The sequence below is a fragment of the Melopsittacus undulatus genome, chromosome Z (genome assembly GCF_012275295.1).
Source record: "Melopsittacus undulatus isolate bMelUnd1 chromosome Z, bMelUnd1.mat.Z, whole genome shotgun sequence".
Lineage (NCBI taxonomy): Eukaryota > Metazoa > Chordata > Aves > Psittaciformes > Psittaculidae > Melopsittacus > Melopsittacus undulatus.
In genome coordinates this window covers 89,372,053-89,399,621 of record NC_047557.1, presented here as the reverse complement: position 1 = coordinate 89,399,621, position 27,569 = coordinate 89,372,053, and the positions used below count along the sequence as shown (strand labels likewise).

The 27,569-nt window shown below is 47.2% G+C and overlaps 2 protein-coding genes across 4 annotated transcripts; both read left to right on the top strand.

Moving 5' to 3' along the window:
* The first annotated feature begins 228 nt into the window (after positions 1–228).
* On the top strand, positions 229–5,342 carry LOC117435860 (protein C19orf12 homolog). Of its 2 annotated transcripts, XM_034073279.1 has the most exons (3): positions 229–576; positions 3,227–3,403; positions 4,270–5,342. In XM_034073279.1, exons 2-3 carry the CDS (start codon positions 3,244–3,246, stop codon positions 4,533–4,535), a joined length of 426 nt encoding a protein of 141 aa, XP_033929170.1. In that variant the 5' UTR covers positions 229–576; positions 3,227–3,243; the 3' UTR covers positions 4,536–5,342. The 2 variants fall into 2 exon arrangements, with proteins under 2 accessions (XP_033929170.1, XP_033929171.1); XM_034073280.1 differs by lacking the exon at positions 229–576 and having other exon boundaries at positions 2,334–3,403.
* Positions 5,343–16,530: 11,188 nt separating this feature from the next.
* Positions 16,531–19,593, top strand: LOC101878191 (protein C19orf12 homolog). 2 transcript variants are annotated; one of them, XM_005152203.3, is made up of 3 exons: positions 16,944–16,984; positions 17,104–17,280; positions 18,198–19,593. In XM_005152203.3, the coding sequence occupies exons 1-3, from the start codon at positions 16,966–16,968 to the stop codon at positions 18,461–18,463; spliced, it is 462 nt and encodes a 153-aa protein (XP_005152260.3). In that variant the 5' UTR covers positions 16,944–16,965; the 3' UTR covers positions 18,464–19,593. The 2 variants fall into 2 exon arrangements, with proteins under 2 accessions (XP_033929093.1, XP_005152260.3); XM_034073202.1 differs by lacking the exons at positions 16,944–16,984; positions 17,104–17,280 and adding an exon at positions 16,531–16,703.
* Positions 19,594–27,569: the final 7,976 nt, after the last annotated feature.

Sequence of the window (27,569 nt, the reverse complement as noted above, 5' to 3'; positions counted from 1 at the left end):
GGGATGCCCTCAGGGCTCCAAGTGCAGACGGTCCCTCTCTTGCTCCTCCCGCAGCAGCTCGGCCGCGACCAGGAGCCGCTCCCGCAGCCCCGCGTACCTGCAAGCACCGTGACATCCCGCAACGCCCCCCCCCCCCCCCCCCCCAGCGGCCGTGTCCGCGCACGGGAGCGGCCAGGGCACCGCGGGGGCGCGCTGCAATCTCCCGAACCGACTTCCTGGGCACCGGCTGCACCGCGCCTGGCCTCCGGCCTGCGCCCGCCTCGGCACTAGCGCCGGGGCCGGGTTGGCTGCCGGTGTCGCCGCGGGGGCAGGCGGGAGGGGCGACAGCAAACCCGCCTTTAGTGCCGAGCACGCTGCGGCGACCGGCGGCAGCGGAGGGAGCTGGGGGGCCTGCCGCCGCTCCCTGCGCGAACCCCCGGCGCGGAGGTGACTGCTTGCTGTCGCGGGCCCGGCGCTTCCTCGCGGAGCTCCCGCCAGCGCTGGAGAGGGCCCGGGCAGGGCCCGGCGGGACTTCGCTCCTCTCCCCGCACCGGCGGCACCGCAGCCGTTTCCGGCCGGGCGCGGCTGCCGGCTGAGGTAGGCGGTGGGGAGGCGGGAGGGAGTGAGCGGGAGAGCCGCAGCCGGGGTCGACGCTGGCTCAGCCCGAGGGGACCGGGAGCCGCGGCGCTGGGGCCTCGCTGTGCCCTGTGCTGCCCGGGGAGCTCCCCCTCATCCCGGCCCGCTGTCGCCGGGTTTGCGTTTGCGGCGGCCGGGAACGTTCCAGAAGAGGCCGCTGCGGCGGGCGGGCGCGCGCGCGCGGTCTGGAGCGGGGCCGGTGGGCCGCGGCCCGCAGCCCGGTGGGTGCCGGGGCTGCCCCGGGAAGGGTGGCGGGAGAGCCGCGGGGCCCTGGGGCTGGTCCGGCCCCTGGTCCTAACTCCGCTCGTCCCCTGCCGCTCCAGTCTTTGGGACCATCCCGGGCTTTAGAGGGACCTTGGGGTAGGGCGAGAAAGGCACGAGAAACCTCAGCGGGTGAACTCGCCTTTGTCTTCTCATCCGTGGCTCTCTCATATCTGGCAGTGGTCAAGGCCCGGTTGGACAGGGCTTCGACCAGCCTGCTCTTCTGTAAAGTCTCACCCATCCCAAACCATTCTGTGCTTCTGTGTTTTTTTTCCACGAGTTACATTGTGACCGTGTCATCCGTTCAGCAGTAGTAAACATGAAATCCATGTTGTAGGCAAATAAATAAAAAAAAATCTGAAATGCCAGCATATTAAACTCTTTGACAGTTTATAATTACATTTTATGCTCAGCCTAGTCTAGTCTTAAGTTTTTAATACATTTTAAGACGTTAAGAACATGTTGATTAATTTTGATGAGCACAAGTTTATGTTTTTTGCAGCGAGTGAGGAAAAGCATCTAATTTTCAGTCTTAGTTTCAATTTCAAAGATGCCACTGATACCTGCTATACCAAGTGTGGTTCTGTTGATACGCTGGAGGGACCATACCACCAGGGCCATTCAGAGGGACCTTGACACACTTGTGAGGTGGGCTGATGCCAACCTCATGAAGTTTAACCATGACAAGTGCATGGTCCTACACCTGGGTTGGAGCAATCCCAGGCACAGCTACAGGTTGGGCAAAAAGGAAATTCATGGTAGTCCTGCGGAGAAGGACTTGGGGGTGTTAGTCAATGAGAAAATGAACATGAGCCAGCAGTGTGCGCTTACAGCCCAGAAAGCCAACTGTATCCTGGGCTGCATCAAAAGGAGCGTGACCAGCAGGTCCAAGGAGGTGATCCTGCCCCTCTACTCTGCCCTTGTGAGACCTCACTTGAAGTATTGTGTGCAGTTCTGGTGTCCTCAACATAAAAAGGACATGGAACTGTTGGAACAAGTCCAGAGGAGGGGCACAAGGATGATCAGGGGACTGGAGCACCTCCCATATGAAGACAGGGTGAGAAAGTTGGGGCTGTTCAGCCTGGAGAAGAGCAGGCTGCATGGAGACCTCATAGCAGCCTTCCAGTATCTGAAGGGGGCCTACAGGGATGCTGGGGAGGGACTCTTCTTGAGGGACTGTAGTGATAAGACAAGGGGTAATGGGTTGAAACTTAAACAGCAGAGGTTTAGACTGGATATAAGGAAGAAATTCTTTACTGTTAGGGTGGTGAGGTACTGGAATGGGTTGCCCACAGGGAGGTTGTGAATGCTCCATCCCTGGCAGTGTTCAAGACCAGGTTGGATGAAGCCTTATGTGATATGGTTTAGTGTGAGGCGTCCCTGCCCATAGCAGGGGGGTTGGAACTAGATGATCTTGAGGTCCTTTCCAATCCTAACTATTCTATGATTATATGATTCTATTGGTAGGGCAGTGAGCCCAGGGGAATGAAAGGGCTTTTGCCTGTTGAAAGTCATCCTTCTTTGAAGGGTGAAGTAGGATAATGAGATGGGAATGTTAAAGAGGAAGGAGCTGATTTGAGGTTCACACCATGGATTAGTCTGGGACCCCATTTGTTTTCCAGTGCTGTCAGTGTGGTGAATTTCCTTGGACAGCCACCTTCTGCACACTGCAGGGACCTCATGCTTCACCTTCAGGTGTTTCTGCTCACAAAGCATCCTTTCACGTGTATTACAATTAGATTGCTTTAGGAAACTGTGGAAGTCAGTCAACTTGACTGGGGGAAAGCACACAATGTTCCTGTCATCAAGAGCTGTTGTACTGTGTTCTGTTGTCAGCTCTTCACTTCCTGTTATCCCATGTTGCAGAGGCTCCATAATGAGGAGGTTTGCATGAGATGTTGGCTGGATTTGGCCCAAAGAGAAGCAGCAAATGCTAGTCAGCACTCAGGTGGTTGCTTTGGGCTGAGGTCATGCTAAGGAGGTGCAGGAGAAACACCAATAATTTTCTGTCTGACTGATGGGAGGAACTGAATCCTGTCTCTCATTACTGGTGCTTCCCCTTGTTTGGTCTTCTGATTTCTCATAAAAACAGATATTCCTATATTCCACATGGTTTTATTTCCATTTCCACCAGTCAACAGCTGTTTGCAAGTAGGCTTGTTTTTCCCAAAAATGAAAAATAGTGTTTTATTGTTTTGAATGTACATTGAATGTTTTGAATGTACTTTCAATGTTTTGAACGTTTGCCTCTGTACTCTTAGTGTCTGTGCTCTTTCTTACCCTTCATTTAGTAGCAAGGTTTAGTCCTTGTTGCAGCAATCTGGAGGTAATTTCCAAGTATGTTTTCCAGGATCTTACCTTGCCAAGATGCCCGTCAATGTTGATGATGTGATGCAGCTGTTCTGCCACCTCTCCCAGGAAAAGGGGATGAAAGCTGCTGTCAAGCACTCTGGTCGAGGTGCACTGCTGGCAGGTGCAACAGCTTTTATTGGAGGTCTAATGGGAGGTCCACCTGGAATTGCTGTAGGTAAGTGTGTTTTGCTTTAGGAACAAGAATTGTGGTTAACATCCTGAGTGAAGAAACAAGGAAGCTTGTGTGTATGTATGGGTTGAAGAAATGGGGCATGCAGTGTTTAGATTTCATGTAGATGGCCTTTGACAAGATGCCATTTTTGTTTGTCAGCTTTTTTGAAACAAGCTGTGCATCAGAAAGGCATGTGTATTTCTTTCTAGTGTGGTAGTGACCTTGCTGACTTGGACACCTGTGCATCAAAATGGAAGACATCTAGAGGTCTAAGCTTGAGAAAGTGGCACTTTTGAAACCCTTTCAACCAGTCTACTTAGCAGAGCATTCCTTGTCCAGCTGGGGTGGGCTGTTGGTTTGACATATGAAAGCGTGAATGTGTCTAAGCACACAAAGCTGATGGTTTGGTCTCTGCGGGGTGACTTCATGGGAGTAGGAGGCTGCAATGTGTGGCTGTAGAGAAGCTGAAAGCATGGATCAGTCTGTGAATCTCTGGCAAGAGACTATGGGCTATGGCACTGATAAAGTAAATGTCCAGTGTTTTCCTTGGCCATGGTTTTGTTTAGTGGTAGGGGTTACCATAAAGACACTAGAGCCCTAAGGAGTGGTATTTTGTTTCTAATTTCTCTAGCTTGAAGCTATTAGCTTTGATTGTGCTAACAGTTGCTTAGAGATTGCGGTGAATGTAAAAAGCTTTAAAAATTCTTCTTGGTGCTTTGAACATCGGGTATGAATGGAGTTTCAGTAGACATACACAACTTCGCATTGATTCTAATACAGGTGGGAACATTGTTGGTGAAGCCTGTGGATAGAAGCTCAGGTTTTAACATCAACTGGCAAGAAGTAACCTCTCTCTCCCTCTGTCCTAGGAGGAGCATTTGGTGGCTTGCTTGGTGCCTGGATGACAAGTGGACAGTTCAGGCCAGTCCCTCAGATTTTACTGGAATTGCCTCCTGCTGAGCAGCAGAAGCTCTACGATGAAGCCATTGTTATTCTCAGGCGCTTAGACTGGACTGACGTTGCTCAGCTGACTGCTCTTGTAATGGGAAATGCTAGTCTCCAGCAGAAGTTGACAGCAGTGCTGATAAATTACCTCTCCAAAGAGCTAAGAGCAGAGATACAGTATGGAGAATGAACCTTTCCAGAGCAGGCTTTTTACAGTGTAAGGAATTTTACTTTGACAGTCACATACTTCAACACAACAATTACTGGTTATCTGTACTAATTATGAACATAGGCCAATCTAAGTATTGTTTTGGGGTTGATGTTTGGGGTTTTGTTTGCGGGTTGTTGAGAAGGGGTGTGTGTGTGAGGATGAGATTAATGCATTATCCTGCCACTGACTTGCTACGTAATGTTGAATTACTCTGCACTTGACTGAATTCCGAATCACTGCAGGGAATTAGGCATCTCTTACATTAATGTATCACTAGTTAAAATTTCCAAGTGACTGTGTTTTATTTAGGGGATATAATCATGTTTAAGTGCTTTACCTCTCTTCTGTGAATGCCATATAGGTGTTGCCAAAGTAGGTAGGGCACTTTGAAGAATTTTACCTTGTTTTTTTTTTTTACCTGATTTGGTCCTACAAAAGAGTTACAAGAAAGTACATTACTGTGAACTCGAACATCTCCAAAGTACTCTCTTTAGTCTTTGTTGCTTTTAAGCTGTAAATTCTTGAGTTATTTATTCCTTTCTGTAAGAAGTGAATCCAATGCCTAAACAAGATTTAAGGCAACAGGTAAACAAACCATTCACAATTAGTAATTCCTGGTGTCCTGGAATGGGAAGGCATAGCAAGAATACTCTTTGAGTTTAAAGAGGGGAGTTGAATCTGCAGTTTTTGTACTATACCAGGATAGGGTTGTCATTTCAGCACTGGTTTCTTGACTGCCTCTGAACAGATGGTCCGCTGTTTTCATTAAATTATTGTCAAGAAGCATCATAATGGCCTGTGTTTTTATTTAAAGGGATTTCCATAATAATAAAATTCAGAACCACATACTGTTTTCGGTTGCAAGGGACCTTAAAGCTCTCACAATTCCAATCCCTGCCACCGCAGAGAAACATACCACTAGAGCAGGCTGGTCGAAGCCCTGTCCAACCGGGCCTTGACCACTGCCAGATATGAGAGAGCCACGGATGAGAAGACAAAGGCGAGTTCACCCGCTGAGGTTTCTCGTGCCTTTCTCGCCCTACCCCAAGGTCCCTCTAAAGCCCGGGATGGTCCCAAAGACTGGAGCGGCAGGGGACGAGCGGAGTTAGGACCAGGGGCCGGACCAGCCCCAGGGCCCCGCGGCTCTCCCGCCACCCTTCCCGGGGCAGCCCCGGCACCCACCGGGCTGCGGGCCGCGGCCCACCGGCCCCGCTCCAGACCGCGCGCGCGCGCCCGCCCGCCGCAGCGGCCTCTTCTGGAACGTTCCCGGCCGCCGCAAACGCAAACCCGGCGACAGCGGGCCGGGATGAGGGGGAGCTCCCCGGGCAGCACAGGGCACAGCGAGGCCCCAGCGCCGCGGCTCCCGGTCCCCTCGGGCTGAGCCAGCGTCGACCCCGGCTGCGGCTCTCCCGCTCACTCCCTCCCGCCTCCCCACCGCCTACCTCAGCCGGCAGCCGCGCCCGGCCGGAAACGGCTGCGGTGCCGCCGGTGCGGGGAGAGGAGCGAAGTCCCGCCGGGCCCTGCCCGGGCCCTCTCCAGCGCTGGCGGGAGCTCCGCGAGGAAGCGCCGGGCCCGCGACAGCAAGCAGTCACCTCCGCGCCGGGGGTTCGCGCAGGGAGCGGCGGCAGGCCCCCCAGCTCCCTCCGCTGCCGCCGGTCGCCGCAGCGTGCTCGGCACTAAAGGCGGGTTTGCTGTCGCCCCTCCCGCCTGCCCCCGCGGCGACACCGGCAGCCAACCCGGCCCCGGCGCTAGTGCCGAGGCGGGCGCAGGCCGGAGGCCAGGCGCGGTGCAGCCGGTGCCCAGGAAGTCGTTTCGGGAGATTGCAGCGCGCCCCCGCGGTGCCCTGGCCGCTCCCGTGCGCGGACACGGCCGCTGGGGGGGGGGGGGGGGGGGCGTTGCGGGATGTCACGGTGCTTGCAGGTACGCGGGGCTGCGGGAGCGGCTCCTGGTCGCGGCCGAGCTGCTGCGGGAGGAGCAAGAGAGGGACCGTCTGCACTTGGAGCCCTGAGGGCATCCCGGGTCCTAAGCCGGGAGCATCGTGTGAACACAGCCTGTGCATCTTTTCATCCAGGTGCACTGCAGCCATCATGGGTACAGTGCAGCGTGCCGGTCTCGTGCAGCAGCACAGTAACCGGACATGCTCTGCACCGAAGCAGCGTTAAGCCCCTGTGTCACATACGTGTCCTGAAATGCCACACCGATCCCGGTGCACACCAGTGCAGTCCTTGGAAAGTCACTGCCTGATGCTAGAAGTGCTGCCGTTTGCCAAGAACGGGTTATTACGGTGGGGTTTGGTTTTGTCAGCTAAGCCTTTCTTATGATTTCACTTCTCACTTAAGGTAAACCGTCTCCCCTCAGGTCCTTGTTGAGAAAATGTAAATGCAGAATGAGGAGAAGGAGGAGGAATAACACAATTTCTGTGGCTGTACTGGGGACTTCTGAACCTTGCCATGCTTTCTATGATCACATAAAACAAGTCTGTAACAACCGGGTCTGCTGGTGCTCTTGAGTTTTGTGTTTTGGATGTAAAAAGCAAATGCAGTTCCTAAACTGAGCAGAGAACCACAATGCCATGTACATTTTAGAAAGTAACCCCCACATTCCAGCTGCAAGCAGCTTTCCAAGGAGCAGAATTAAAAGCAATGAATCTGCCAACATCAAAGGAGGGACTTTATATCACTCTGTCCCAAACTGAATTATTACTTCAATACTATGATTAAAAACAAACACAGGTTATTAGGACTACATCAGCAGTTAGATGTTTGGTCTATATTTGGTCTTTCTGCTTAAGTGAGCCCAGAGGAAGCCACAGAGATGCTCCAAGGGCTGGAGCACCTCTGCTATGGAGACAGGCTGAGAGAGCTTGTCTTGTTCAGCCTGAAGAATAAAAGCCTCTGGGGAGACCTTAGAGCAGTTTCCTGTGCCTAAAGGGGCTGCAAAGAAACCTGGAGAGGGTTCTCTGACAAGGGCCTCTGGTGACAGTACATGGGGCAATGGCTTTAAACTGACAGAGGGTAGATTTAGATAAGACATTAAGAAGAAGTTCTTCCCTGTGAGGGTGCTGAAGTGCTGGCACAGCTTGTCCCGAGAAGCTGTGGCTGCCCCATCTTGTCTAGTGAAAGATTTCTTTCAACCCACACCATTCTGTGCTTCTGTGGTTTATCTTTTCTCTGGGTTACACTGTGGCTGTGTCATCCTTTCAGCAGTAGTCAACATGAAATCCGTGTGGTATGCAAATAAATACAAAAATATCAAAAATGCCGATATTTAATATGCCGTATCTTTGACAGTTTATAATTACATTTTATGCTCAGCCTATTTTAGTCTTAAGTTTTTAATACATTTTAAGACATTCAGAACATGTTGATTAATTTTGATGAGCAGAAGTTTATTTTTTTTGCAGTGAATGAGGGAAAGCATCTTTAATTTTCAGGCTTAGTTCTGATTTCAAAAATGCCACTGACGTCTGCTATACCAAGTGTCTATAGGGAACAATCTTGGCTATTTGTGTTTCCAAGTGCCTTTCGTAAAGTCTGGTTGTTTTGGCTTCACTATCAGCTAGCTGATGGAAGTGACCTGTAATTTTGTCAATTGCTTCCTTCGAAATTGGAAAAACTGTCTAGGAAATGAAAGAAAAAAAATTACTCTTAATTTCTAAGTTCTAAAAACATTGAGTTGGCTAAAGAAGTTTAATGGCTAAAGGAGTTGCAGCCAGTCCTTCACAGATCATTAATAATTCAGCAGTCCAGGTAAGAAAGTTACACTCATGGTGGGACAGGTTAGGTGCCAAATTTTCTTCAGTCTCAATGGAAGGAGAAAATTCCACTCAATTTTTGCCTAAGACTTTAGGCATCCAAGAGCCTTGTAAACTCAGCTCTTAGGTTCCTAAAAGTAGTTTATTCATGAGTACATTTGTTGTCTGTTTTGTTACATGAACCAATTAAATGCTTTGATAAATTGACATGCTTAGAGAAATACACAAAATAATTAATGGTCATAAAGTTTCAGTTCTTATGAAACAATACCAAAAAGGCTCTTTTAAGCATTGCATTTGGATTGTCTGTCAAATACATGAGTTTCTTACTGTCTCCTAACAACTGGAACTCGAACATCGGGCTGAATGTATAGTCAGCATATAATGTAATTATATTATTACAATGAATATCCGTATATGTAGCAAATCTTGTTTACCACAGTGTTGTGTCTGCCAAAGTAAAGCTAGCTCTTGGTGTGACAGCTTAGACCTCTGTCTTCATTTCTTGGTGGGTTTGGAATTTGTCCTGTAGGTGCTTTTTGTTCTATGTACATGCACAGTGTGGAGATGTTTATTGAAGGGTCTGCTCTGTTAACTCAGGAGGAGGTTGTGACAAGCAGTGAGGAAAGCTCAGTGGTAGGCCAGGCTGTGTGCTGCTTAGAGTACCTTCTGTGTGGACATTTGGGAGAGTGTTCCTTGTTCTATTGGTAGGGCAGTGAGCTCAGGGGAATGAAAGGGCTTTTGCCTGTTGGAAGTCATCCTTCTTTGAAGGGTGAAGTAAGATAATGAGATGGGAGTGTTAAAGAGGAAGGAGCTGAATTGAGGTTCACACCATGGAATAGTCTGGGACCCCCTTTCATTGTTGGCATTAACAAGGCTTTCAGTGAGGTGTGTATGATGTGATCATTTTATTGTTTTAATTCTTTCCATTACTTTTTTTTTCCTAAGAGGTTAGTTCTGAGAGGAATGTACTTCTCAATGAAACCCATTGGTTGTAGGTTCAAAGACAAACTACAAACACATGATATTACCGTTCTCTCTGGGTAAGCAGAACAGGATCCTTGCTCACTTTGCTCCCCAGTCCCTGCATAATCTAATTTAGTCAGAGAAGTACGGAGTCTTAACATCTCATCTGAACAGTTGGGAGCACCACACACAGCCACTGAATTGCAGTAGGACAAAAAGGAAGGTCTGTTGGACAGCAAAGCTTGGTATCCCAGCATTTTTCAAATTTTCCAAAACTTTTTCCAAAACTCTTGATATTTATTTTTTTTATTGTTGAAGTGCTGGATATTCTCAGTGCCATGTGAAGCCTGTAAGACATGTGGGGACTCAGCATTTCTGAAAGCCAGGTCCAGTTTCATGGATGTCACTGATGTTTCCGTCCCTTCATTACTGCAGATCCAGTATTTTACATTCTTAGTATTTCTTAACATCTGTGTCGATTCTGTAGCAATTGCTGTTGGAGCAAGTCCCGAGGAGGCCACGAGGATGATCCGGAGACTGGAGCACCTCCCGTATGAAGACAGGGTGAGAAAGTTGGGGCTGTTCAGCCTGGAGAAGAGAAGGCTGCGTGGAGACCTCATAGCAGCCTTCCAGTATCTGAAGGGGGCCTATAAGGATGCTGGGGAGGGACTCTTCGTTAGGGGCTATAGTGACAGGACAAGGGGCAATGAGTTAAAACTTAAACAGGGGAAGTTCAGGTTAGATATGCACAGGAAGTTCTTTACTGTTATAGTTGTGAGGCAGGGGAATGGGTTGCCCAGGGAAGCTGTGAATGCTCCATCCCTGGTGGTGTTCAAGGCCGGGTTGGACAGAGCCTTGGGTAACATGGTTTAGTGTGAGGTGACCCTGCCCATTGTAGGGGGGTTGGAACTAGATGATCTTAAGGTCCTCTCCAACCCTAACGATCTTATTGCTGAGGTGAGCAGCTCGAGAGAGGACGTCCTCAGCACCGGGGCGGGGGGAGATCAGCGCCCAGGAGCCTCAACTCAGAGCAGCGAGAGCCCCCGCGGGAGCCTCAACTCCTCGACAGCACTTCCCGGGAGCCGGCAGCTCAGCTGACTGGAGCAGGGACTCACAGGGGCGGAGCCAGGAGGAGCGGGACCAGCCCTGACTGAGTGAAACCTGCCCCAGGGAGCGCGGCCGAGGCAGTTGGCGCCGGATGGTGAGCGCTCACCGTGTGACCAAGGCCTGGGCTGGGAGCAATGCCCTGGCTGCCCCGGCGGTGCCCAGCGTAGGCACCAGGCAGAGCTGATGAGAGGGGAGGCTGCAGAGCAGAGCTCGGAGTGTGGAGAGTGCCTGCACTGGTCTGGTGAGGGAAAGGTGCACAATGGGCAGGGCTGCACTCGCTGCTCCTTGGTGCAGGTCCTCCTGCAGCAAGGACTGAGCTACGGGACGCTGCCAAGAGGCTGCAAGATGTCAGGGAAGCTGAGAAGAAGCAGGACTGCTTGCTCCTGGCCCAAACTGTGCAAGGGCCTCAAGCTTCCTGTCCAGCTCATGGAGGAAAGAAGGAGGCTGTTGACCAGGGAAGCTGGGAATTAGTAACAAAAAACCAGAACAAACCAAACAAACAAACAAAAAAAACACAACAAAAAAAAAGGAGGAAGAGGGCAATGAAAAGCAAGGGGCTGCCTCCTAAATATGTTGTCCCCACCTAGAACCGCTTTGCAGTTCTGCAGGGGGCTGATGAGGAAGCACCCTCGTACCAGAAACAACCGGCTGGTGCACTGCTAAAGAAGATCTCTACTGGTGCTGCCAGGAGAAAGCAGCAGGTCGTAGTAGTAGGGGACTCTACTTTGAAAGGAGCAGAGGCACTCATCTGTCAGCCTGACCCAGTCTCAAGAGAGGTGTGTTGCCTACCTGGGGCAGGGATCAGGGATGTAGCAGAGAGGCTGCCTGCTCTAGTAAGTCCCACTGACTGTTACCCACTTCTAGTGATCCCTGTGGGTGCTACGGATATAGATAGCAGTAGCCCAGAGAACATGAAGAAGGACTAAAGAGCCCTGGGAGAGGTGGTTAGGGGCTCTGGAGCTCAGATAGTCTTTTATCAATTCTCCAGGATAAAGGGGAGGACCTTAAAAAGGCCAGGAGGATTTGACAGGTTAATAAATGGTTAGAAGGGTGGTGCCATTGTCAGGGGTTGAGGTATCTTGAACACAGGACCCAGTTTAGGAGGCCAGGTCTACTGGTGGCTGGTGGAGCTGGTCTGACAATGAAGGGGAAGAGCAGTTTTGGTAGGAAGCTTGCCAGACTTGTCAAGGATGCTTTAAACTAGATGTGTTGGGGGAAGGGGGCATCATTCCATCCCAACACACCCAGTCAGTTGCTAGCACCTATAATAAATGCTCGGAGCAATGCAGAGATATCCCAGCCGCTCCAGCCAATGAGCCGGCTTCATTTGGAGCTCGGCTCAGATGCCTCTGTACAAACACCCATAGCGTGGGGAACAAACAAGAGGATGTGGGCACATCTGTGGGGCTATGATATAATAAGTATCACAGAAACATGGTGGGACGGCTCCTATGACTGGAGTGTTGGAATGGAAGGTTACAGGCTCTTTAGAAAAGACAGGCCCGGTAGGAGGGGAGGGGGAGTTGCCCTTTATGTTAGGGATAGGCTGGAGAGTATGGAACTCTCTCTGGGGACAGGTGATCAGTTAACAGAGAGTTTGTGGGTCAGGGTTAAAGGGAGAACAGCGATGGGAGACATTACTGTGGGGATCTGTTACGGACCGCCTGATCAAGAGGACTCTGTGGATGAAGATCTCTATAGACAGATAGGAAAAGCCTCACGCTCGCAGGCCATTGTTCTCATGGGGGACTTCAACCACCCTGATATCATTTGGAGCAACGGTATGGCCCGGCACAAGCAATCCAGGAATTTCCTCGATTGTGTGGAAGACAACTTCCTCCTGCAAGTAATAGAGGAACTGAAGCCTTGAGTGATATGGTTTAGTGTGAGGCGTCCCTGCCCATGGCAGGGGGGTTGAAACTAGATGATCTTGAGGTCGTTTCCAATCCTAACTATTCTATGATTCTAAGGAGAGGTGCCATGCTTGACCTCATGCTCACCAAAAGAGAAGGGTTGGTTGGAAATGTGATGCTCCAGAGCAGCCTTGGTTACAGCGATCATGAGATGGTTGAATTTGAGGTCCTCAAGACAGTGAGAAGAGTGTGCAGCAAGCTCACTGCCCTGGGCTTCAAGAGATCAGACTTTGGCCTCTTCAGGAACCTGCTTAGCAAGGTTCCATGGGATATAGCCCTACAGGGCAGGGGGGTCCAAGACTTGGTTGATATTTGAGGATCAGCTACAACAAGCTCAGGAGTGTTGCATCGCAACTAGAAGGAAGTGCAGAAGGAGAGGAAGGAGACCTCCATGGGTGGATAAGAGCTGCTGGTGAAACTTTGAAGGGAAAAAGAGGCTTATAAAAGGTGGAAGCAAGGACAGGCAGCCTTGGAAGACAATAGAGTTGTTGTACAGGAAGCTAGGGACCAGGTTAAGAAAGCTAAGGCCCAACTAGAATTGAACTTGGCTAGGGATGTGAAAGATAACAGGAAGGGATTGTATAGGTATGTAGTGAATAAAAGACAGACTAGGGACAATGTAGGCCCTCTCTGAAAGCTATCAGGAGAACTGGCTACCCTGGATTTGGAGAAGGTTGAGCTTCTGAATGACTTCTTTGCCTCAGTCTTCACTGGCAAAGGCTCTGACCGCAGCACCCACATCTTGGAAGGCAGATGCAGGGACTGTGAGAATGAAGACCTTGGGCCCACTGTACATGAGGATCTGGTTCAAAACCATCTTATGAACCTGAATGTACACAAGTCCATGGGACCTGATGAAATCCATCCATGGGTCCTGAAGGAACTGGCAAATGAACTTGCTAAGCTACTATCCATCATATTTAAAATATCATGGCAGAGAGGTGAAGCTCCTGATGACTGGAAAAAGGGAAATATAACCCCCATTTTCAAGAAGGGGAAAATGGATGACCCGGGGAATTACAGACCAGGCAGTCTCACCTCTGTGCCTGGCAAAAGCTGGGAGCAGATTCTCTTGGAAGGCATGCTAGGGCACATGAAAAACAACAAGGTGCTTGGTGAGAGCCAGCATGGCTTCACTGGGGGGAAATCCTGCCTGACCAATTTGGTGGCCTTCTATGATGGGGCTACGGAACTGATGGACAGGGGTGGAGCAGTTGATGTCATCTACCTGGACTTGTGCAAAACATTCGACACTGTCCCACATGACATCCTTGTCTCTAAATTGCAGAGACATCAATTTGATAGGTGGAGCACTTAGTGGATAAAGAACTGGCTGGATGGCCGCATGCAAAGAGTTGTAGTCAATGGCTCAATGTTCACCTGGAGACCAATAACGAGTGGTGTCTCTCAGGGATCAGTTTTGGGACTGGTCTAGTCGGTGACATGGACAATGGAATTGAGTGTGCCCTTGGCGAGTTTGCCGATGACACCAAGCTGTGTGGTTCTGTTGATACGCTGGAGGGAAGGAATGCCATTCAGAGGGACCTTGACACACTTGTGAGGTGGGCTGATGCCAACCTCATGAAGTTTAACCATGACAAGTGCAAGGTCCTACACCTGGGTGGGAGCAATCCCAGGCACAGCTACAGGTTGGGCAAAAAGGAAATTCATGGTAGTCCTGTGGAGAAGGACTTGGGGGTGTTGGTCAATGAGAAAAGGAACATGAGCCAGCAGTGTGCACTCACAGCCCAGAAAGCCAACCGTATTCTGGGCTGCATCAAAAGGAGCGTGACCAGCAGGTCCAAGGAGGTGATCCTGCCCCTCTACTCTGCCCTTGTGAGACCTCACTTGGAGCATTCTGTGCAGTTCTGGTATCCTCAACATAAAAAGGACATGGAACTGTTAGAACAAGTCCAGAGGAGGGGCACAAGGATGATCAGGGGACTGGAGCACCTCCCATATGAAGACAGGCTGAGAAAGTTGGGTCTGTTCCACCTGGAGAAGAGAAGGCTGCGTGGAGACCTCATAACAGCCTTCCAGTACCTGAAGGGGTCTTATAAGGATGCTTGGGAGGGACTCTTCATTAGGAACTGTAGTGATAGGACAAGGGGTAATGGGTTAATACTTAGAATAATAGAATCATAGAATAGTTAGGATTGGAAAGGACCTCAAGATCATCTAGTTCCAACCCCCCAGCCATGGGCAGAGACGCCTCACACTAAACCATGTCACCCAAGGCTTCATCTAACCTGGCCTTGAACACTGCCAGGGATGGAGCATCCACAACTTCCCTGGACAACCCATTCCAGTACCTCACCACCCTAACAGTAAAGAATTTCTTCCTTATATCCAGTCTAAACCTCTGCTGTTTAAGTTTCAACCCATTACCCCTTGTCCTATCACTACAGTCCCTAATGAATAGTCCCTCCCCAGCATCCCTGTAGACCCCCTTCAGATACTGGAAGGCTGCTATGAGGTCTCCACGCAGCCTTCTCTTCTCCAGGTGGAACAGACCCAACTTTCTCAGCCTGTCTTCATACGGGAGGTGCTCCAGTCCCCTGATCATCCTCGTGGCCCTCCTCTGGACTTGTTCTAACAGTTCCATGTGCTTTTTATGTTGAGGACACCAGAACTGCACACAATACTTCAAGTGAGGTCTCACAAGGGCAGAGTAGAGGGGCAGGATCACCTCCTTGGACCTGCTGGTCACGCTCCTTTTGATGCAGCCCAGGATACAGTTGGCTTTCTGGGCTGTGAGTGCACACTGCTGGCTCATGTTCATTTTCTCATTGACCAACACCCCCAAGTCCTTCTCCACAGGACTACCATGAATTTCCTTTTTGCCCAACCTGTAGCTGTGCCTGGGATTGCTCCCACCCAGGTGTAGGACCTTGCACTTGTCATGGTTAAACTTCATGAGGTTGGCATCAGCCCACCTCACAAGTGTGTCAAGGTCCCTCTGAATGGCATTCCTTCCCTCCAGCGTATCAACAGAACCACACAGCTTGGTGTCATCGGCAAACTCGCCAAGGGCACACTCAATTCCATTGTCCATGTCAGCGACAAAGATATTAAACAAGACTGGTCACAACACCAATCCCTGAGGGACACCACTCGTTACTGATCTCCAGCCGGACATTGAACCGTTGACCACAACTCTTTGCATGCGGCCATCCAGCCAGTTCTTTATCCACTAAGTGCTCCACCTATCAAATTGATGTCTCTGCAATTTAGAGACAAGGATGTCATGTGGGACAGTGTCGAATGTTTTGCACAAGTCCAGGTAGATGACATCAGCTGCTCCACCCCTGTCCATCAGTTCCATAGCCCCGTCATAGAAGGCCACCAAATTGGTCAGGTAGGATTTCCCCCCAGTGAAGCCATGCTGGCTCTCACCAAGCACCTTGTTGTTTTTCATGTGCCCTAGCATGCCTTCCAAGAGAATCTGCTCCCAGCTTTTGCCAGGCACAGAGGTGAGACTGCCTGGTCTGTAATTCCCCGGGTCATCCATTTTCCCCTTCTTGAAAATGGGGGTTATATTTCTCTTTTTCCAGTCATCAGGAACTTCACCTGACTGCCATGATTTTTCAAATATGATGGCCAGTGGCTTTGCAACTTCATTCGCCAGCTCCAAGGGAAGTTTAGATTGGATATAAGGAAGGAGTTTTTTATTGTTCAGGTGGGGAGGCACGGGAATGGGTTGCCCAGGGAGGTTGTGAATGCTCCATCCCTGGCAATGTTCAGTGCCAGGTTGGACAGAGCCTTGGGTGACATAGTTTAGTGTGAGGTGTCCCTGCCCATGGCAGAGGGGTTGGAACTAGGTGATCTTAAGGTCCTTTCCAGCTGTAACTATTTTATGATACTATGTTTCTATGATTTTATGTTTCTGTGAGTCAACATTTTGAAAGCCCTGCCCAGTTTTATGGATATCACTGATGTTTCAATCCCCCCAATACTGCAGATCCAGTATTTTACATTTCTTGTATTTCTTAATGTCTGGGTGGATTCTGTAGGAAATAATTTGTTGCTAAAATCAAATTGCAGTTCTGTTTACTTGTCAGTTGCACAATCAGTTTATAAATGTTTTTGGCTTTCCTCTGGTTCTGCCTCTGACACATAAAGCGTACAGCTCCTTTTAAATGCTGTACTCTTAGCGTCTGTGCTTTTTCTTATCATTCATTTAGTCCTTGTTGCAGCAATCTGGAGGTAATTTCCAAGTATGTTTTCCAGGATCTTACCTTGCCAAGATGCCCATCAATGTTGATGATGTGATGCAGCTGTTCTGCCACCTTTCCCAGGAAAAGGGGATGAAAGCTGCTGTCAAGCACTCTGGTCGAGGTGCACTGCTGGCAGGTGCAACAGCTTTTATTGGAGGTCTAATGGGATGTCCACCTGGACTTGCTGTAGGTAAGTGTGTTTTGCTTTAGGAACAAGAATTGTGGTTAACATACTGAGTGAAGAAACAAGGAAGCTTGTGTGTATGTATGGGTTGAAGGAATGGGGCATGCAGTATTCAGATTCTATGTAGATTGCCTTTGACAAGATGCCATTTTGTTTGTCAGCAAGAATAAAACTAGATTTTCCTGTATACCACATGGTTTTAATTCCATTTCTATGAGTCACTAGCTGTTTGCAAGTAGGCTTGGTTTTCCCAGAATCGAAAGAGAAAATGTGTTATTTTTTTTACGGTACCTCTGTACTTTTAGCCTCACAGACTTTGAGCTCTGCTTTTTCTTAGCATTCATTTAGTAGTAAGGTTTAGTACCTGTTGCAGCAATCTGGAGGTAATTTAAATTATCTTTTCCAGGATCCTACCTTGCCAAGATGCCCATCAATGTTGATGATGTGATGCAGCTGTTCTGCCACCTCTCTGAGATAAAGGGGATGAAAGCTGCTATCAAGCACTCTGGTGGAGGAGCACTGCTGGTGTTTGCAACAGCTTTTATTGGGGGTCTGATGGCAGGTCCACGTGGAATTGCTGTAGGTAAGTATTTCTGTGGTATCATGGGAAAAGTTGCCAACTGAGTAAAAGCTGCAGATTACAGAGTTTTTGTCTAATGAAAAACTGCATTCTTGTGAGTGCATAAATGACTTTTTAGGAGCAGTTGATAGGGGTGGGAATTTTGGTGACATGGTGTGTTCTGGCACCTTTCTTCATCAGGATATCTATGTCTCTGAGTGGTGTCAGTCGTGTGAGCTGCTGTTGGAGAGCTCTGTGATGCAAGTCAGGCTGGTAGCTCTTTGAAAGAGAACATTGGTGCAGGACTGCAGGGCTGGTTTCTCAGCCAGCACAAAGTCAGCTGTAGGGGATCCCTCTGCTGTTACCTGATGAGCTGGAACCAGTCTACTTAACAGAGCATTCCTTGTCCAGCTGGGGTGGGCTGTTGGTTTGACATATGAAAGCGTGAATGTGTCTAAGCACACAAAGCTGATGGTTTGGTCTCTGCGGGGTGACTTCATGGGAGTAGGAGGCTGCAATGTGTGGCTGTAGAGAAGCTGAAAGCATGGATCAGTCTGTGAATCTCTGGCAAGAGACTATGGGCTATGGCACTGATAAAGTAAATGTCCAGTGTTTTCCTTGGCCATGGTTTTGTTTAGTGGTAGGGGTTACCATAAAGACACTAGAGCCCTAAGGAGTGGTATTTTGTTTCTAATTTCTCTAGCTTGAAGCTATTAGCTTTGATTGTGCTAACAGTTGCTTAGAGATTGCGGTGAATGTAAAAAGCTTTAAAAATTCTTCTTGGTGCTTTGAACATCGGGTATGAATGGAGTTTCAGTAGACATACACAACTTCGCATTGATTCTAATACAGGTGGGAACATTGTTGGTGAAGCCTGTGGATAGAAGCTCAGGTTTTAACATCAACTGGCAAGAAGTAACCTCTCTCTCCCTCTGTCCTAGGAGGAGCATTTGGTGGCTTGCTTGGTGCCTGGATGACAAGTGGACAGTTCAGGCCAGTCCCTCAGATTTTACTGGAATTGCCTCCTGCTGAGCAGCAGAAGCTCTACGATGAAGCCATTGTTATTCTCAGGCGCTTAGACTGGACTGACGTTGCTCAGCTGACTGCTCTTGTAATGGGAAATGCTAGTCTCCAGCAGAAGTTGACAGCAGTGCTGATAAATTACCTCTCCAAAGAGCTAAGAGCAGAGATACAGTATGGAGAATGAACCTTTCCAGAGCAGGCTTTTTACAGTGTAAGGAATTTTACTTTGACAGTCACATACTTCAACACAACAATTACTGGTTATCTGTACTAATTATGAACATAGGCCAATCTAAGTATTGTTTTGGGGTTGATGTTTGGGGTTTTGTTTGCGGGTTGTTGAGAAGGGGTGTGTGTGTGAGGATGAGATTAATGCATTATCCTGCCACTGACTTGCTACGTAATGTTGAATTACTCTGCACTTGACTGAATTCCGAATCACTGCAGGGAATTAGGCATCTCTTACATTAATGTATCACTAGTTAAAATTTCCAAGTGACTGTGTTTTATTTAGGGGATATAATCATGTTTAAGTGCTTTACCTCTCTTCTGTGAATGCCATATAGGTGTTGCCAAAGTAGGTAGGGCACTTTGAAGAATTTTACCTTGTTTGTTTTTTTTTTTACCTGATTTGGTCCTGCAAAAGAGTTACAAGAAAGTACATTACTGTGAACTCAAACATCTCCAAAGTACTCTCTTTAGTCTTTGTTGCTTTTAAGCTGTAAATTCTTGAGTTATTTATTCCTTTCTGTAAGAAGTGAATCCAATGCCTAAACAAGATTTAAGGCAACAGGTAAACAAACCATTCACAATTAGTAATTCCTGGTGTCCTGGAATGGGAAGGCATAGCAAGAATACTCTTTGAGTTTAAAAGAGGGGAGTTGAATCTGCAGTTTTTGTACTATACCAGGATAGGGTTGTCATTTCAGCACTGGTTTCTTGACTGCCTCTGAACAGATGGTCCGCTGTCTTCATTATTCTGAAGAAGCATCATAATGGCCTGTTTTCTTTTAAAGGAACTCTTTCTGAATTGAGTACTGAAATTTGAGCATGAAACCAGCCTGGTACTGGACCAGCATCAGTTGGCAGCAGTGGTGGTGGGGTGAGGTGCTGGCTGCAGTTAACACTGAGTTCCAAATGCAGTGTTCCTGAATGTCCTAGCCTGTTGTTCACTGTTCATTTCAAGGCACTTGTGAGACAAGTTTGTAAGTAGAAAAATGTACAGGTGTATCTTCTTTTTGTATGTAAAGCCAAATGAAACTGCTCTGATAATTTAATTTTCCCCTAAAATAAAGATGGATATCTGTGTGTGTGTCAGAGTTTCTAGAAGCTGAGTTTTAAATGGTGAAGCTTTAAACTTGGAAATGGCTATTGCATGCATTTGATTAATTGACTACTGCAGATACCATTTGGCATGAATAAATTCAGTGTACTTTTCTGCTTGGAGTGCAGGACAATGATTATTGTTCTTGTAACTTGAAAACATATTTTTAGTGATGTGAAAAGCTGATGGAAGTGAATGGTAAGTGGGCACTCCTTACCCTGTCATAGTTTCATAATGACAGGCCTGAAATCTGTGTTTTTTCAGTTTTACTGACAGATTACACACACTGCAACTGGCTCTTTAAAACTTTACACACTTTATATAGATTTAACTACTATTTTTATGAATGCAGTTACTTTCATTTGCAATCTTCTGGTTATTTCACAAATTAAATTCTCTCCTTCCAAAATAATAGCAGCAGATGATTTGAGTGATAGAGTAGCATGTTGCCTGCCATCATAACTGTTCATTTGAAGACAAACCCAAACATGAAAAGTTGACATCTTATTATAAAGCAGACCACAGAAAAGATGTTGGTTTCAGTTAATTTATAATAGTATACAATATTTAAATAGATTGTTACAAGTTTAAGAGTGGTTTCAAACATCATTATCATAACTCCTATTTTACAGGTATTCATAAATTTGAGCCCAAATGTACATAGTAAGTTGATTTTTATCATTCATATCAGTGTAACAGACATGAATGGAGCTTAGGTTATGTGAGTTGGTCCTGTGTTCTGCTATATTATTCTATTTCTTAGGGTATTCTTCAAATGCTAGAAATGATAAATCAGTTAGAACTACAATGTTTAGCCTTCACTATTGTATAAAGGGGGTATGTGTCATACAGATACCAACAGAAACAAGGTCTAGGTAGTGTGTAGTTCTGCAAGGACCAGTCTAGCTTATGTTAAACCCCACTGCTGCTGAGCTTCCAGGGAGCTCCACACCACAGGATAGCATGCTCTTAGTATTTTAACTTTTCAGATTTTCAGGTTTTCAGGTGACTGAATAGAACCACAAAGAAACTAATTTAATTAAGTTTATTCTCTGTATCATTATTGAAGGGGTTTGATACTCATGAAACTTCCTAGAAGGTGACAGGTACGTATTTTCGAAGTGGTAGCAATAAGTCTGTGGTTTGGTCTGAAACACATTTCACTGCTGGTAAGAGAAGAACAACAGAATCCAGCTCAAGAGAGCCTGGATAAGAAGAATTGGGAAAAAACCACTTCTGATAAATACTGAGAGAGAATGAGCGTGGCACCACACACTGGTTTTGTGGTTTGTATGTAATTTATGACAGTTCGTAGTGTTCAATGCGGCAGAAAGATCAAATTCCTCCTTTGTGGCTCTGACTGCAGTGCTACTGTATGGAGGTCACTGTGGTATTTGGTATGTAGTCTTCTGTGAGTGTTTGGGCAGGTTGAAAAACCCTTCAGCAGCAGATCTGGTCATGTGAGGAGAAGACAGGCTGCATGAGAATGTAATAATACCTGTCTGTTGCTGTTCTTTGGTAGAGACGCAGCTGTCCACTGCTGCGTTCCTGCTTGGTGTTGGAAAAGGCCACAGGCAACGGTGGCATCTTGAGCCCTCTCCAGCGGATTGTGCAAGGCACAGTAATCACCAAGGAACCCAGTACTGTGGTGCCAGCAGCTTCAGAAAGCTGCTGAAAGCCACTGTGGGGAGATGTACATATTTATGTAGAGAAACCATCTGTGATGCTGGTTATTAACCTAGTTTGGTTGTAGATGTGGCAGGATCAAGCAATGTTTGCACTGGCAAACAGTTTATTTTTAGTTTAATTTTTTTTTCTCTGTGTTTTTGGTTTTTTTTAAGCTGTCTGATTTCAAAATAGAAAGTAAGCACGATTATACAGTGTGATGTTAGCAAAGACAGGGAGTATTTTTTTTTTCTGAATTAAAAAAAAAAGCAACCCTGAATTCAAACATAGACCAGCAATTGAGATGTGCCATCTAGTGGCAAGTAGATAATTTCTCAAGTTCAGCCTATAAAGGCTGCCTCGCTATATAGATGACACAGTAATGCTTTTCCATGAAAAGCAGGGTGAACTTCTTGCTTTGCTCTTAGTCCATTCAATTTCTATCTTCGATGATTTTTTTATTAGATTATAAATAACAGCCCAGCTACACACTAGAGTGGAGTTTGTACGTATTCCTGCTGCCCTAGTTTAACCCCAGCTGTCAGCCCAGCCCCAGCAGTCGCTCGCTTGCTGCCCCTGCATCAGGATAGGGGAGAAAATGGGAAGGGTGAGGATTACTGAAGGACAAGTGGATTTTGTGAGCTGATCAGCAGCCAGTTTGCAAAGACTGCTGGACCACAGTCGAATTGGCAAGCCAACAATTCTTGGTTGTCAATGACGAGCCAACTTTTTTGACAAATCTTTTATGTCCTTTAGGATATCGTAGAATCACAGGATGGTTTGGGTTGGAAAGGACCTTACGACCACCTAGTTCCAACCCCCCTGCCATGGCTATCAGAAGGAGGACTGGCATATATGATTGCTGCAACCTGCGCCACTGTCCCACCATCGGTGCAGAGTCTTCTGTCCTGGAGCTGTGTCCTGTGGTCTCAACTGTGTGGGGCCTCTGGGGCTTGAGCACAGCAGCACATTCATCCATTGATGAAACAACATCCCTTGCTATGCAGGCCTCTTTTACTTGTTCTGGTGCTTTCACATACACATAATTCCAGTAATACATAATTTTTCCCAATCTTAATATTTCTGTTACAAACTGTGCAGATTCATATGGAAAGTAATTTCTTCCCATGTTTTCCTTGCAGCAGCTCCAGTAGTGCTCACTAGTGGGAGACTCAAGTGGTTTAGACTTAAGGGTTTAACCCTGCCTGGCTGCAGTAGTAGGACCTGCTGAGTTTGCCAGCAGTTTAGCAGCACCAGTGCAGCCAGAGGATGTAAAAGCAATACATTTTTTCCCCAGAGTAAAAGCTCTTATAGAGAAAGCAATAGCTCTTAGAAAGGCTGTCATTGCTTGACCAGCTGATGTATAACTCCAGACTAATTGAATAGCAGATTTTCAGCTGGGTTGGAAAGCTTTTAAAAACCCAAAGGCCTTTGCATTGCAGTGAACTAAAGCTATTAGCCTCTAATTAAAACATGAGGTTTCATCTTTACCTTTTCTAGAGATCACAGAAATCTATGTATTTGTCAGGCTGTAAGCCAGAAATCAAACATTCATCACATAATTGCAGTAAGTGTGTGCTAATACGTCTCATTAAGTGTGATTTATGAATTTCAGAAGAGCCAAAGAGATAAATACATAAAGTTATTCTGAAGTCTGCAAAAATGAAAGCATCCATTTCTTTGGATGAGTATTCAGCAGGAAGGATTTAGAGAAATGTGAACATTACAGCTTTCAACATTTGGTAAAGACATCTGTACCTTTGCAATTCCCTAAGCCAGTCTGGTTTCATCTGGTGTCCCTCCTAATCTTTCAGCAAAGACAACCTTTCAGCTGTCAGCATGGTGGGTGTCAGAAGAGATATCACCTTCTGCTTGTTTGCTGGGTGACTTCAGTAATGTCCCATCTCCATCCTGGATGCACTTTTCGTTAAACACTTTGTAATCTGTCAGTAGAAAATGGTGTGTTACAGAAGTGTGCTATCACTGTTACACAGCAGCTAACCACTCTCTGATCCTGCAGTAAGGACATGAGCATCGAAGGAGGACAAATGTCATAAGTGTTAGTAGAGGTTAGCAGCACTGGGTTGAAGAAATTGCTAAGTTGTGAATGTAGCTGTTTGCTTTGCTGCAGGGGAATGAAAGATCAACACTGGTGTTTGATCTTAACTAATTAGACCTCGCATAGGAGTGTCTGACAGGGATGCAAATAGCATTCCTTATTTCCTGCTCAGCCTCAGGCTGAGTGGGAAGGAGTGATTTAGGGTGAAATTAAATCTTTCCTGTGCTCTGACATGTTGCTTTGGAGTAGAGTACTCTCAGATATTCCCTAGTACACGTAAACTGAAGACAGCAGGAAGGGTTTGTTATTGCTGTATCAGTCAATAAGATGTGATGAATAGTCTTTGTAATTTGGGGTCAAGACTGATCTGACAAAACAAAAGCTTTGAAGGTCTTGTTTTCCTTTTGCCCCACTGCAGCATCCTGAGTGACAACTTGTGTTGAGATGTTGCAACAAAATAACTGGAGAATCTCACAGCTGAGGCAGAATCATCCCCTGAACACTTACAGAGTGAAGAGGGTTCCCAGTGAAAGAGATCCTGGAGCTGGGGCCAGTGTATGTTTAGCCTTGGCTATTCCTTTCTAGGGAACAGCATTCCCTCCCAGTTGGGGGGGATCCAAGTCTCCTGCCGAAATGGATGAGCCAGTGGCTGAAGCCTATCCTGGATCCAGAGCTGTAGGTAAGCCCCTTCTTCTGATATTTGTATGAATGTGAGTTTTTGGGTTCACCCAGCAAACTGTGCCAGTTGATAGTTCCTGTGGATTTCTTTCCTCTCCCTGGCAGGCAATTCTGCTTGGTACTAATGGAAGTCTTCTGCAAGCAGAAAGGAAGCCAAGGCAGCTCTGACTTCTGACTGCCATCTGCATTTACTCAGAGTTCTCATAGGTTTTCAGCCCAAAATGAAGGAGACATCTGACTTTTCCTCCTTGCCCTTCCTGGTTAATTTTAAGCCCTACATAACCAGATTTTCAAAATCCTAAATTAAGGACTTTCTCCGTTTTAGTGCAGTGAAGGATACGAAAGACATAATAGCTGAATATAACATTTGGGCTTGAGGGAGAAGGAGTGCAAGAGCATGTGCCTCAAGAAAGCAGGGGACAAGGCAAAGCAGTTCAGCAAATACTGTGATATAACGCAAGACTTGCTGGAGTATCAGCAGGAATCAGCAGCCTACTCTGTGCCTGTCTGTGAGCTGAAGTTCACGCGGCAGACTTCTGACAAACTGTAGTTTATTAGTTGCTTATGCAGGAACAAAGTCAGTAATAAAAGGCTAAATAGTGTGCTGGTGAGGCAGGCTTTTGGTTCCGATTTGGTTGGTTTCCATAAAAAGGGCCTTGCTTGTTTTTTTCCCAGCCATTCTCTCCAGGAATCTGTGTATAAAATATTTGTTCCATAACCACAGTGAACAGCCTCCCTTTGCCTGGCAGCTGCCTGCATACTTGAGGCTTTCTGCTGTCTCTGAAGTTTAACTCTGCAGGAGCCTGTGCTGAGCCTAATCCTACTTTTGGGCTTTCATATCCCCAGCTCAGCCCTGTAGGACTGGAGTCGCTGACAACAGTGGCAGCACAATGCTGGGAGTAGAGGGTGAAGATCAGCCTTCACGTTGTGCCACTAATGATAAGGAGCAACAAGGATAATAAGGAGTACTCTTGTAGTACTTTATGTCTTCCAAGTGCTCTGCTGATACTAACTAAATTAAGGCTTCATGCAGCCTTGCAACAGAGGTATGTGTTTCTGCTGTGCATAATTTAACTGTATTGTCTTGTTATGAAATAAGCCAAAATTGGGTGATGTCTTCAGATAGCAATCAGGAAATCAATTAACCAGCTGCTGGCTGCTCACACCCCAAAAACTGAGCCAGCTTCAAAGCTGCCCCATGTCTTTTGGTTAGCCTTGGCAGATCTTTGGGAACCTCAGATATGAATGTTCAACAAAGTGGCTCTTGTGCTTTGCAGTTTCCAGTTTCCATCGTGCACATGGTTTTCACCATCCCTTAACCCTACCTGGAGGTTGCAGTCCCAGTGCAACTGAGTTAAACCCAGGCACTGCTGTGCTTAAATGAAGAGCCCCAGTTTCTGTGCTGCTGTTGCTGTGTTCTGATTATGGCATCATACTGGTGTGCACTGATGGCAAAGGAGAACAGAGTCACACTGTGTGATGCTGATGTGTCAAGGAACAGAGTGGGTTCTCTACTTTAACTGCAAGGTTTCAAAGCCTTTCCAGGCAGTGAAGCCCTGGCCAGCAGCATTGCAGTGCCTGCCATCAGCTCCCAGTATCAATGTGAGCCAGTGATCAGCAGAAGGATAGGTGTCAGATAGGTAAATGCCACCAGAAGAAAGATAACCCTGATCAGTTGGTCACAGTGCTGGTCTCTGTGTGACTTATTTCCTATCTGGGAAGAGCTAGAGGTCACTGTGGACAGATTTCTGGCAATACAAGTTCAGTGCTCAGCAGCAGCTCAGAAGGCAATGAGAAGGTTAGGCTGGTTGGGAAAGAAAACCAAGAAGACAGCAGTAAATATTGTTAGGTCACTGAACTGAATAGCCACATATTGAATAGCCTGTATGGCCTGCTCCATCCCCTCTGGTTAGTCCTTTTGGAACCGAAAAGTCATTACAGAGCTACGAAGAATACAGAGAATGATAACAATGTATGGGAAGGAGTCTGTGTAAAAAGAGATGGGCTGGTTTCAAACTTCAACCTGGAAAAAGCACTAATGGGAAGAGCTCTGCTGGTGGCTGTGAATGGCGCAGGGATGAATAGAGGAGCAGTACCATTGTACTGAAGGCAGGGTGCACCAATGAAACAGGCAGAGGTTCAGGAAAGTGCTTTTTCACAAGTGTAACAGGACACTGAGGAGCTCTTTGACACACAATGCTCTCAGTACCAAACCAAAAATGTGCTGAGAAAGTGATTACTTAGACTGATAGCAGCAAACACTATCAAACACACTGGTCCAGAATCAAGCATGGTCTTGAGGAGTTTCTCACCATGGGCTGACACAGACTAAAGTAGTGGAAGTGGGTGCCCTGTGGGTGCTTCTTGCATGCCATCCCTTGTGATTTTGTGGTAGGTGACCTCTGGCTCTGGTTTGTAAGACTGCTTTCATGTTACCCCAAACACGTGCAGCACACAGTTTCTGCAGTGTTGTGCTAACATAGGTGCTACCACAAGTAAAATAGATGTATGTGCTGCCAAAGCAATCGTATTCTGAGAACAGGACGGCACGCTTTGTGTTGTGCAAAAGGGTTTTCCTGTGACACAGGAAGAGCTGCCTGTTTGCCTTTGTGCCTTTCATCCTGCTCAGGAGCAGACCCTTCCTCTCTGAGTGCTTTCCAATATACACGCAATTGATTAAGCAAAGGTAAGAAACCCAAATCTCCTGCAGTTCATCAGCTTCAACCAGTTATTTCATGTTCTCAGAACTGCAATTATCAACTTAAAAATTAAACCAAATGTCTTCATTACTTGTGCCAATCAGAAAATGCCTCCATGCCACCAGAATCCAAATCACTAGGCAGTATTTTTAAAGAAGGAAGTCTCCTTTATTCACACCCACATACAGTGGAAGTTGTATTAAGATGTAGTCATGCTGTTGCTTTGTTCTGCAGAATGGAAAGTTGTTTTACACAGAAAGATGACGTGGGTCTGATTGAGAAATTCCTCCTGTTTTCTTTTTGAATGTTTTAAGTGTTCTCAGAGAACTAATTAAAAAAATAATAATAAAAGAAGAGAGCTTCTTCTCTTCCCCTCTCCTGCTGTTCTTCCCAACCCTGCAGCCAGCAAGCCTTCAGCTGCAGAGATGCCTGGGGTGCAAGGCTGGCTCAGCCTAGAAGGATGCCTCAGCATTGCACCCTACTGGTGTGGCTGGCTCCAGGAAAACCCAGCCTGCAGGACATGAGAGACCCACTCTGGGGAGGAGAGTAGGCAAGGAAGAGAAAGTTCAGCTGGTGCTGAGTGGGAGGCAGAGCTGTAGTGGGGGTCGTCAGCCCCTGTGCTCCCCACACGTCTGGTTCTGGAGCTGCCTCTGACAGCTTGTGTCTGGGGAGCTGCATTGCTGGTGCTAGGGCGAGGATAAGCTCCTCAGCCTGCTTCTAACATAGGGCCTTTCTCCATCTTCCGAAGGGAGGAGGAGCTGCAATGCTGAGGGCTCCACCCCGTTCATCATAGACTGCCCAAATGGCTCTCCTGAGTGGTGAGGGTGCTGAAACGGGGAACCTATGTGAAGTAGTAACCCTATTT